This window comes from Phascolarctos cinereus, unplaced genomic scaffold (genome assembly GCF_003287225.1).
Source record: "Phascolarctos cinereus isolate Bilbo 61053 unplaced genomic scaffold, phaCin_HiC Scaffold_9;HRSCAF=440, whole genome shotgun sequence".
Lineage (NCBI taxonomy): Eukaryota > Metazoa > Chordata > Mammalia > Diprotodontia > Phascolarctidae > Phascolarctos > Phascolarctos cinereus.
Window position 1 is genome coordinate 49,042,946 of NW_027556402.1, and position 12,103 is coordinate 49,055,048.

Consider the following 12,103-nt stretch of genomic DNA (forward strand, 5'->3'; position numbering starts at 1 on the left):
CACACACTCATATGTCACATCATATCCATTAGATTATAAATTTGACTATACACATATAGTTTCATATTTCAAACACACACAAAAAGAATGTACCTTTTCACCCATGTCACCTTTGGGTCCACTGTCTCCAGCATCTCCCTAAGGGGAAAAAGAGAGGGGATGAGATAAGACCTTTAATGTCTCACAGAGTAATGTTATATTAAGCTTTTTTTTCCCTATCCCCCTCCCCTGTATATAGTATACCAAATTACAGTCTCTTATAAATTCTTTGCAAAGCCACAAAGAAAAGGAATTTTAATTAATTTGGCTGAATGAAACCATGAGGACAAAGGAAAGGACCACAAAATGTCATTGATATTGTACCTTCAAAGAAATTTTCATCAATTCAATTTTAAGGAAGAAGGAAAAATATGCTTGACCGTTACATGGTCTGATGCACTGTAAGTAAGATCGTAGTCTGAGACCTAGCTCTTTGACTCATAAAGTCATCTGACAACTGACAATCAACTTAACAATTCCTTAATCCCTACTATGAGTTTTAATCTCACACACACAACGAATTACCTCCCAAACTGCTCCATGAACATATAGCTGACTCAGGTCAGGTCTGAAGAGGACTGTGATCATTACTAGCAGGACAGAGATGCCATACAACAATTCAAATATCCCAGTCATATTCATCTATTCCAGTCATAATCTAGGTAGTTAATTTTTTCCCCTAAAGCATGCTCTTCTTCCTAAGGCTCTATTTACCTATGGTTTTTTTTCCCCCTACAACAATCTTTCTCTTTTTCAGCTGCTGTGCTATGTGGCTGCTGTGGATTACATGTGTGAGTGCAGCGATATCTTGGAGGTAGAGGTTCTCAGATTCCTCTCCTGATTTGGGTGGATGACTCCAGGCGTAGGGATTATTAGAATGTATAGAAATTACACAAATTTCAAAATTCTGATATAAACAAAAGGTTGAAACCCAACATCAATGGGAAGCAATGGTACATATGATGAAAAAGGATGTATTAATGAAGTACGAAGGATTTGAGTTTCTTTCTTTTTTTTTTTCCTGTTGGTGAGGCAATCAGAATTAAGTGACTTGCCCAGGATCACACAGCTAGTAAGCGTCAAGTGTCTGAGGTTGGATTTGAACTCAGGTCCTCCTGACTCCAAGGCCAGAGTTCTATCTATGGTGACACCTAGCCGCCCCTGTGTTTCTTAATCTATGGTTTTTGATGTAATCTAATGGTCCAGATAAGTTAAAGCTAGTTATTATCCTGGATTTTTATCATTAAAATATTTTTTCTTTTAATAGAGACGGAAGGAAATTAATGTGAATCCTCGTGCCTTCCTTCTCAGATTACCTTTAGTTTATTCTGTATGTATCCTGTGTGTTCCTAATTGTTTGCGTATTCAGTCCCCCATATGATTGTGACCTCCTTACTGGCACACTTTCTGTCTTACTTTGTATGCCCACTGCTTAGCACAGTGCCTAGCACATTTTTGCTGCTGTTGTTCAGTCATTTCAGTTGTGACCAACTCTTGGTGACCCTATTTAGGGTTTTCTTGGCAAAGATACTAGAACGGTTTGCCTTTTCTTTTTCCAGCTCATTTTATAGATGAGGAAACTGAGGCAAATAGGGTTAAGTGACTTACCCAGAGTCACACCGCTATTAAGTGTCTGAGGCCAGATTTCAATTCTGGAAGATGAGTCTTCCTGATTCCAGGCCTGGCACTCAGTACCCACTAAACTACCTAGCTGCATAGTAGATGCTTAATAAATACTTGATTGTCCTTTTTTTTTAAAAGAGGTGACACATTTCAGTGTCCTCTTCCTAATACCTGTACTTCTATATTTCACGGATATGGGATTTTGCAAGTGTGAGTACTCCTATCACAAATGCAGCTTATACACCCTCTACCACTTGATAGGTTAGCTTAAGAGCTGTTGGGCACCTTTCCTAATGTAGCTAAATTTCAGCTCCTTATCCTGGTATTTGAAGTCTTCTGTATTCTGACTCTATGTACATCTCAGTCTTATCTCCTACTGCTTCCCAAAGTCAACTCCCTGCTCCATCAAAACCATTTCCTGTCCACATTCTTGTCTCTGCCTCTCTGTTTTACTGTTTCTCCTAGCTAGCATGCTCTCCCCTCTTTTTTTTTTTTTTGGCAATGGGTTAAGTGACTTGCCCAGGGTCATACAGCTAGTAAGTGTTATGTGTCTGAGGCTGGATTTGAACTCAGGTCCTCCTGAATCCAGGGCTGGTGCTCTATCCACCATGCCACCTAGCTGCCCCTCTCCCCTCTTTCTTTTGGTCTAACATCTACCCTTCCTTTAAGATCTAGCTCATGTTCCAGCTTCTACAATCCAATTGGCTAAATATAAATTGGTGATCTGAAGGCACCTGTCTCTTGTAGTCTATTTTCAGCCCCAGGCAATCAGTCCTCTGAACTCCTATAGCATTTATTACTTGTATCATTAGCATGTGAGACTTGGTTTTGCTATTTAAAAAAGTATATAGGACGTCTCCCCCGGTAGATTTATAAAGCCTTTGATGTTAAGGACCCAAGCCTGTCTTAGATTTCTTTGCATATATCTGGAACACTTAGTGTAGATATGATAGATGCTCAATAATTATACTGATGGTGATTTCTTTTTTATTTTGTTGCTGAGTTGTTTCAGTTGTGTCTGACTCTTTGTGACCCCATTTGGTGTTTTCTTGGCAAAGATGCTGGAGTAGCTTGCCATTTCCTTCTCAGCTCATTTTACAGATGGGGAAACTGAAGCAAACAGGTTTAGGCGACTTGCCCAGGGTCACAATAGCTACTCTATCCACTGTGCCACCTAGCTGCCCCCTTCTTTTTTATTAGTTTAACAGTAAAAATAAGTAACACTTATTTATCTTTAATGAAATGCTGACTGATCTATGATAGGCAGCCTAGTAATAGTACCCCAGTCTCTCAGACCTCCAAGATGCCACAGTTTGTTGCCAGATCAGCTCTTTAGATCTAAACAAAACTTGAGCTCTATAGACATGGCCTTCAAGACTCTCAGTGTAGACTTGAAAAAGAGATTTCTTGAAGTTTTTTCCTATAGAGAAAACTGAGTCCAGCGGTTCTTAAACTTTTGGGTATGTGTCATGAGTTCCCCTACACACACACACACACACACACACACACACACACACAACACACACACACAGAGGTGATCTAGTGAGCCTATGGACCTCTCTCAGAATTACGTTTGTAAGCCTTCAATTTGGATAGGATTAGGAAACCAATCATATTAAAAGAGAGTCATCAAAATATTGAAAAAAGAAAGTCACGGACCCCCAGATAAGAACCCCCTGATCAGTTTCTAGATACACTGACTCCTTCCTTTTCCTTTATATACTTAGTGCTAGTCATGAATACTTCCTCTGACCTGTGCTCTTGTCTTCCATTTGCAAAATTTCAGGTTTCATTTTGGAAATTCATATTTCTGTTGGTAATCTATTTACTTCAGCACTAAATTTCTATTATTAGTGAACCAAATTTTTGCAGGCCTAGTCAGTTTGAAAAGATTTTAAAAGTTGGCATGGAATACTAAACATTTTTAGTTAGAGTAGCCCTTTCTTAGTAACTCTTTGGGCAGCTAGGTACCACAGTGGATAAAGTGCTGGACCCAAAGTCAGAGAAGACCTGAGTTTAAATCTGGCCCAGACACATCCTACTTATGTTACCTTCGGTAAGTCACTTAACCCTATTTGCCTCAGTTTCCTCATCTGTAAAATGAACTGGAGAAGGAAATACTCCAGGTTCTTTTCCAAGAAAACCCCAAATGGGATCATGAAGAGTTGGACATGACTGAAACGACTGAACAACAATAACACTTAACTAAAAAATAGTGATAATAATAGCATTTACCTCCCAGGGTTGTAATATCTGTAAAGTGCTTAGCACAGTGCCTGTCACATAGTAAGCACTATATAAGCTTCATTCTGGGAGAAAAAAAAGAGATAAATGCAGTCTTACCTTTTCTCCTCGCTCTCCAGGATCGCCCTGAGAAAAAGAAAAGATATGGGTGCATTATTCACCTGTTCAACTAGATACTGTTGATGAGTGAGTTTGGTTGGGGGTGCCTAATAAGATGGGGGAATATATGGAGATGCCACATGTAATTTCATGATAAAGTGGATGGCATAAATGAAAAATTAACCACTAGATTCTAAAACATCAGGATAAAGGGACTCCAGAATTCTGAGTAGGAAAGTTCAAAATCAACAAGAGGACACTTGACTTCATATTAAGGGGGATGAGCTTTAAAGAATTTTCTGCCCTCCAAAATGAGATATTGACCAGAGAAAGTGGTCGTGTGGTTTTAGAGAAGAAGGTAGGAGCCCTGGGTTTTTGATTTCAGCTCAGTCATTGACTTACTGTGTGAACATGGGTCACACCTTCCCTTTCTGTGTCTCAGTTTCCTAATTTGTAAAGTGAAATGATTGATAGACTTTAGATTCCTTTCTGCCCTAAAAGTCTGTCATTCAATGACTTAAGTAGGATATTAGCTACATAGATGCTGTCTGAAGAAAAAAAGAATTTGATCCTTGGCAGACTATTCAAATTTAGGTATTATCTTGATTCTTTCCATCTGTATTGTTGAGATCTAAAGAAAGAGCCGCAAATTCAGTATACTGTCATGTGGATACTGGTGGCATTACAACTTAGGTTCCATGGCAACATCTGTAAATAGTCTGGTAATTTTCATTTTGCTTAAAGTTGCTGTTTAAAAAAAAAAAGTTGCTTAGTACAACCTTCAGTTTCCTCCTAAAATGAGGTTGGCATATGCAGGAAATACCACATTTCATACAGTTACATAAGTGGAGTCAGTGAGACTAACAATGCCTCGCCATTATCAAAATACCAAAGAAAGAAATTGTCGAAAGAATAAGTTAGCACATCTGTGTGATAAATGGTATGGTGTGGTGGAGAGCCTGGAATCAGGAAGACCTCTGATTGGCCCTATCAGTCCTAGGACCAAAGGTCCCCTAGGCTATTTGTCCTTATTCTGTCCCTGAACTTCCAACCTTGAGACAGATTCAGCAGTGTGGATTTTAAAGTCCTGTGAATGGTTTGAGCCAAATGGAATGGTCCCAGAGCCATAATACCCTCTGTAGCCTGGTTCCCTCCACCTCCCAACCACAACAGTAGATTCTGAATCCATTGTTTGTTGGGATATTACAGTCCCCTATGGAGAATGCTGGAATGTGAAAGAACCCAGAGATTTTATGAGAGCCTTCTCTGCTCAGAAAGTACAAAATCAGGGAAATTCCCAGGGTAAAGAGAGTTTCAGTATAACTTTACAGGAAAAGGACAGAAATGATAAAAAGTCCTAGAATGAATTATATGCATAATGAAATAGCTGCTTTTGTGAAAATTTTGAGCAGAAGTCTCCAGTGCTCTCAGATCTTCTTGCTGACAGGACAGCTTAGGACGACTTCCATGTTCTTTTTCAAACTCATAACCTAGTTTCAGTGGCAATTCTCCTTTCATTGTTGGGAGCTGACAGTGACCCTCTAGCTTCATGTATTTCTGGCCACTCTCATCACCCAACACCTATCGAGATGGTTGCTAGGCAACACTAGAATAGCACCATGAACATCCATTCTTCATGAAGTCCAATCATTTGGCATTTTAGTGTGGGGAAAGAGAACCAGCCGGGGAGATGGCTGAGGTCTCAAAGGACTATTCACTTGCCTCTCTTTCTGGGCAAAAGAAACATTTATAAACTTGAAATCTGTCATCACCTATCAATAATGATGTGATCTGTGATGGGTATGTGTGTCTAGAGATACACAAAAACACAACTGATGGGATTAGACATAATCCTGCTATTTAAGAGAAGCTCACTAAGCAAACCTTTTGGAATTTGTCACCTATATTGTCCTTAACAGACTTCTTCTTTTCTCAAGAAAGAGAAAAGTTGAAATTTCCCAGAAGTCAATAAGAACTACAGCCCCCAAACCCTCTCAAGACCTTTCTTAACTATTTAGGCCATATCTATATTAACTTTTAAAATGGAGCTACATCTCCATTGTGCTATGAAAATGTTGCATTATTGAATAGGTAAATTTCTAGGAGCAGTAACAAATTGTAGAAGTTATTTGAAAGAATAGAAAATTCCAGGCAACATAAATATGGTCTATGGTGTTGCAGAAAGTCATCATGGAGGGGCAGAAAGCACACTAGACTTTGCAGTAGAAGACTTAGGTTTGAGTATTTGCCCTGAAACTTAATTGCTGAGGAGTTCATCTTCCTTATCTATAAAATGAAGAAAGTGATACTTAGACTACATACCTCAGAGAGTGGTTGGAGGAAAGTATTATGTAAATGTCAACTATTGTTCATTGGTCACCAAGGAAACAATTAAAATCATCTCAGAAACCAAGGATTTCTAATGATAGCCAATAATCTCTGCTAAGTTTCTGTGACTGTAAATAAGCCAGAAACAAAGTAGATGCCCAATGATTAAGAGAATAACTAAACAAGTTGTGTTACGGTAACACAATGGAAAAATATTTCACTGTAAGCATTGATAACACAGGTCAGACATGGTAGTCCATGATGGTAATTGCAGCTACTGGGGAGGCTAATGCTATGGACTTCTTGAGCTTGAGAATTCTGAGCTGCAGTGGGCTAAGGTGATTAGATGTCTTCACTAAGTCTAGCATCAATATGGCAAACCCCTGGGAGTGGGGGTCTATCAGACTTTGTAGGAAGGCCAAACTGCCCCAGGATGGGATAGAGCAGGTCAAAACTCTAGTGATAATCAGAGGGAGACCAGACCTATAATTAGCCCCTGAACTTCCAGCCTGGAAGAAAGAGGAAGACACAATCTTAAAAAAAAAAAAAAAAGGAAAGGAAAAAGAACTTACATCCATAAAGAATATGGAGAGGCATGGGAAAAATCTATGAAATATTTAGTAAAGTAAAAAATAAGCAAGATAAAGAAAACAATGACTATAACAACATAAAAGGAAAGAAAGCAATAACAAAGCAATCAGAACTGAATGCTATGAAATTATAATGGCCAAGCTTGGCCCTGAAGAAAAGATGAGAAAATGGACCTCCCTGCCTTCTTTGTAGAGTTGGGGAATATGGGTGTGGATGTATTGCTTATTTTTGCTGTCTTGTTTTTCTCCCTTCTTGTTACAAGAGATGGCTCCTTGGGCTGGAGAGGTGAGAGGGAAATATTTGGAAATAAGAGTGAATATGAATACAAAATATATCAATAAAATTAAAAAAAGGAGAGAAAAAGTCTGGGGTGATGGGGAAGACAATGACATCCTGTTTGTTTTCTAAATCAGGAAGAAGCATAATGAACACTAATTATAATGTCACAAACAATAATTTTTTTCACTTAGTATGAAGAGAAATCTTTTAGTGTGTCATGGTCTTAACAGGCAAAGAAGGACACACAAGTTTAACATCAGTCACATCAAAAATGGTAATAACATGATATTTTATGCAGATATTTATAGTGCACAGAAAATGTACACGACTTTTTATTTAACTAACCTTAGGCCCAGGTGTGCCATTCTGTCCCGCTGTTCCGGGCAAGCCAGGTTCACCCTCAAACGAAAACAGAACATGTTACTGAATAAAATGACAAGTCTTGCATTAAATACATCCTTGAATTCTACCCAGCCCTAGAAAGGAGACTCCTATCTAATTGGGTCTCCCTATATTACAAAAATGGCATAGAAATAAAATGTTGCAAGTAAATGTTATCACCACAGTGCATTAAATAGCATGGCATGGTGAGTCATATGCTGGACTTTAAAGTCAAGAAGACCTGTGTTAGGGATTCTGCTTCTGATACTCACTAGCTGTAGGATTTAACCTCATTGAGCCTAAATTACCTCATGTAAAGTGGGAATAATAGTACCTACCTTACAGGGTTATCAAGAGACTCATATGATACAATATGGAGTCCTACGAAGACTTTAAAGTAATATGTATATATATATGAGTGTGTATATATACATATATTAATCCTTTTCACTGCAAGTAAGCTTCTATGAGATATTAATAGCTAGCATTTATATAGTGCTTTAAGGATGGCAAAGCACTTTAAAATATTATCTCATTTGATTCTCATGATTATTATTATCTCCATTTGACAGCTAAGGAAACTGAGGCATAAAAAGGTTAAGTGACTTGCCCAGAATAGCACAGCTAGTAAGTGTCTGAAGCTGGATTTAAGCTCAGGATTTCCTGACTCCAAGTCCAACGCTCTATTCACTGGGCCACTTAGCTGATAATTATTAACTTGGAAACATTTCCTGTTTCTAAAGAATGGTGACCTCATTCAATGCAGTGAAAATCTAAACCTATAAGTTTCAAAAAAACATAGTGAGGTATGAAAAGGGAAACATGCTGGCCTACAACGTTTTGGGGTGACTAAAAAGCCGCAAGAATCTTGCTTTTTATTTTTAAACCCTCCTTAAAGGTCCATCGGAATTTCTGTTGCCTTTTGGGCCAATTTGTGTCTTTTCACTGGGGGTAGCAGAAGTACTTCTGCTATGCAGGTAGTGTTTCCATTGATTTTAACAAAAGCATCTGATAAAAGTATCTCATGCTACTATTATGGAAAATAGGGCAGTAAGTATACTAGATAAATTTATAGTTCAGAGGTTTTAAAATAGATTGAATGGCTGGACCCAAAGAGCTATCCACAGACATTAAATATCTATTTGGAGGGAGGTTATCAATGCATTCCTCCAGGATCTTTGCTTGGCCCTGTCCTGTTTAGCATTTTTATCAATGATTTGGATAAAGTCATTGAAGACAAATTGTCAGATGACATGAAGGTGGAAGAGATACATCTAGTGCTTTGGTATAAATTTATTTATTTTTAGTTTTCAACATTTACTTCCACAAGTTTTTGAGTTCCAAATTTTCACCCCATCTCACCCCTCCCCTCACCCCAAGATGGCATGCATTCTGAATATCCCTTCCCCTAGTCTATCGTCTCTTCTATCTCTCCCCCTCCCTTCTCTTATCCCCTTCCCCTTCTATTTTCCTGTAGGGCAGGATAAATTTCTGCACCCTATTTCCTGTATTTCTTAATATCTAGTACTTTGGATCAGAAGTGTCAAACTCAGGCACCAAGTGGGACCTGAACCAGATTGAAATGTAAGTGGGAAATGTTTAACTAAATGAGTAAATATAAAATACAACACAGTGGATTTTCTAAGTCAATATGTACCAGCAGGAATCAATTTCTATTTGACAATGACAGCATGCCAAGAATGACAGTCAAGACTAAGTGAAGACCTCAACAGGCAAGAACATTGGGTCGAATTTAATAAAATGAAATTTAATAGTGATAAATATAAAGTGACACACTTGGGCTCAAAAAGTCAATTTCATAAATAAAGATAGGAGAGGCTTGCTTGGCTAAATATCCATTTTAATGAAAAACTTATGTGATATGTAAGCTCAATATGAGTCAATATTATGATAGGGCAGCCAAGACAACAAGTATAAAAGTAGTAGAATGTGCAGGACTAGGGAAGTGGTAGTCCCACTCTACCCTACCATGGTCAGATCAGTTCCAGCAACCACATTTTAGGAAGGACATTGGTAAAGCTGGAGGACATCTGGAGGAGCTAACCAGGATGATAAAGGTCTTTGAGATGATGCAATGTGAGAATCATTTGAAGGAAACAGAGGTCTTCTCTGGACAAGAGAAGACTTGTGGGGGGTCAGAAGGTATGGAAGTGATCTTTGCAGGGCTGTCCTATAGATTTGTCTTAGTTCGTTTAGTCCCAGAGGGAGAAATGGGTGAAAATCGCAAACAGACAAGACTTGATGTCAGGAAAAACTTCCTGATAATGTGAGCTGCCCCAAAGTGGAGTGGAATGTCTGGGGGGGGAGTGGATCTTTATGCAACAGTTGGATGACCACTAGGAAGTTATATTGCAGAAAAGATTCCTCCTTGGGCATAGGCTGGACTACATGACATGACGTCCCTTCCAATTCTGAGATTATGAGGTTCTGTAATTACCAAATCCTTGTAATTATCTTACCACCACCCTTTCCCATTGCCATTATTGTAATAAGGGGGTTTAATGGCTAGTAAGTGTATGAGGTTAGATTTGAACACAGGAAGATGAGTCTTCCTGAGTCCAGGCCTGGCACTCTATTCATTGCAGCACTTAGCTACTCATTTCTCGTTCTTCTTTACTACATTATGCAGGTTCTGATCACTCTCCAGCCCACTATATCAAGTCCACATTGCTTATCCTGAAATTCAAGGCCCCTTCATAAATCAGTTCCAACAAATTTTTGATACTGTAAAATGATCAACTGTAAATGACTTAGTTGTTCTTAGCAATACAAAGATTCCAGACAATTCCAGAGGTGAAAAATACTATCCACTGCCAGAAAAAGAATTGATGGAATTTGAATGCAGATCAAAACATACTATTTTTCACTTTCTGTATTGTGCATGTGTGTGTGTGTGTGTGTGTGTGTGTGTGTATACGTTTTCCTTCGGGCCTGTGTCTTCTTTTACAACATGACTAATATGGTATTATGTTTTGGATGACTGAACATATATAACCTATGCCAAATTACTTAGTATCCCAGAGAGGAAGGAGAGAGAAATTAGGAAGTCAAAATATTTTTTTAAAAATGAATGTCAAAAAATGTCTTTATATGTAGCAGAGGGAATTGGTATTAGAACTGTATATGTACTATGGAAAGTGGTACAGGGAGAAAGACATGCCTTCAATCCATTTTGTCTTGCCATATGCCCTTGGTGGTCTCATCTGTTAAATTATCACACAAATTCCTCCTAGGAAAAGATATAAACTCCTTAGCCTGGAATTTAAGTCTCTCCATGTTCTAATTCCAAACTGCTTTCCCAATCCTGTGTCAAATTAGCCCTGTTCACCCACTCTATATTCCAGTTAAATTGTACTACTAACTATCCTCTGACCACGTCTTACCATATCTTGCCCTTGTGGATTCAAGCAGGCTAATGATGTCCATATACCTACACATCAGAAGCATACCTCGAATTTGATTTTTCATCTCAACCTCTGAAATCCTTCTTTCAGGGTGGCTCCATTAAGGGGCCACCCCCTCTATGAAGCCTTCTAAGACCCCTAAATGCCCATGTTCTCTCACTCCTCAAAGCAATACTTGCATTTTCCCTTTGTCCCCACCACTCCTTACCTGGCATAGTATTTATCTATACACACTCTATAGCTCCCTCAGTAATCTCACTGAGAACAGGGTTTGTGTCATTTAAAATTTTTAAATGCCTAGCCCCTAACATAGTGCCTTGCCTATGATACTTAATGACTGTATTAAATTGAATTCAATTTCTCCTATTATACACTGCATCATACTTACTTATGGACTTGTCATATTTTCTCTAGTAGACTACCAGACTTGGAGTTAGGAAGACCTGAGTTCATATCCTTCCTTTTAGGAACTCACTAGCTGCATGCCCCTGGGCAAATCACAACCTCTCTGGGCTTCAGTTTCTTCATCTGTGAAACCACAGGGGCAGAAGAGGCAGACTCTAAGGTCTCTTCCAGCTCTAAGCCTATGACACTTGACTATAAACTCTCTCAAAGAGAGACTGCTTCAGTTTTCATTTTTGTTTCCCTAGCACCTAGCATAGGGCAGATGCTCAATTAATGTTTTTGAATTGAATCCATAAGGATAAGCTTGATTTTTGTAATTTCATTTGCTATTTCATTTTTTAAAAAAGGTCCAAAAATGCAACAGTCTCAGTTTAACATGAATATCAGATGAAGTAACACTTAGCTTAAAGTCTGAAGTTCTGTCACAGGAGGGGAAAAGTCACATTGATGTTGCTATAGGATGCACACTTGGGTGATTGTAAGCAAGGGAATAAGACCAAAACAGGCTAACCCTGAAAGAGATCTAGTATTTGCTATATGAACTGAAAAACAGAGACAGCAAATCTGTCATTGTCAAGAGAACTATATAACAGGATAAGGGCTGATGCAGCACAGAGCAGCTGCCAGTATACGACAACACAGACATTGCTCCAACTGTCAAAAACTAATTACTGCAGTTAGAGCTGTGT

At 38.6% G+C, this 12,103-nt stretch overlaps 1 protein-coding gene across 1 annotated transcript in view; it reads right to left on the reverse strand.

Annotated features, from left to right (window-relative positions):
- Positions 1-12,103, reverse strand: part of COL25A1 (collagen type XXV alpha 1 chain) — a 563,954-nt gene that overhangs the window by 106,930 nt on the left and 444,921 nt on the right. Inside the window, exons 13-15 of the mRNA XM_078148267.1 lie at positions 7,549-7,602; positions 4,006-4,032; positions 94-138 (exon numbers count right to left, since the gene is read on the reverse strand). Of these exons, the coding sequence (XP_078004393.1) occupies positions 94-138; positions 4,006-4,032; positions 7,549-7,602 (126 nt within the window). The remainder of the gene's footprint in view (positions 1-93; positions 139-4,005; positions 4,033-7,548; positions 7,603-12,103) is intronic.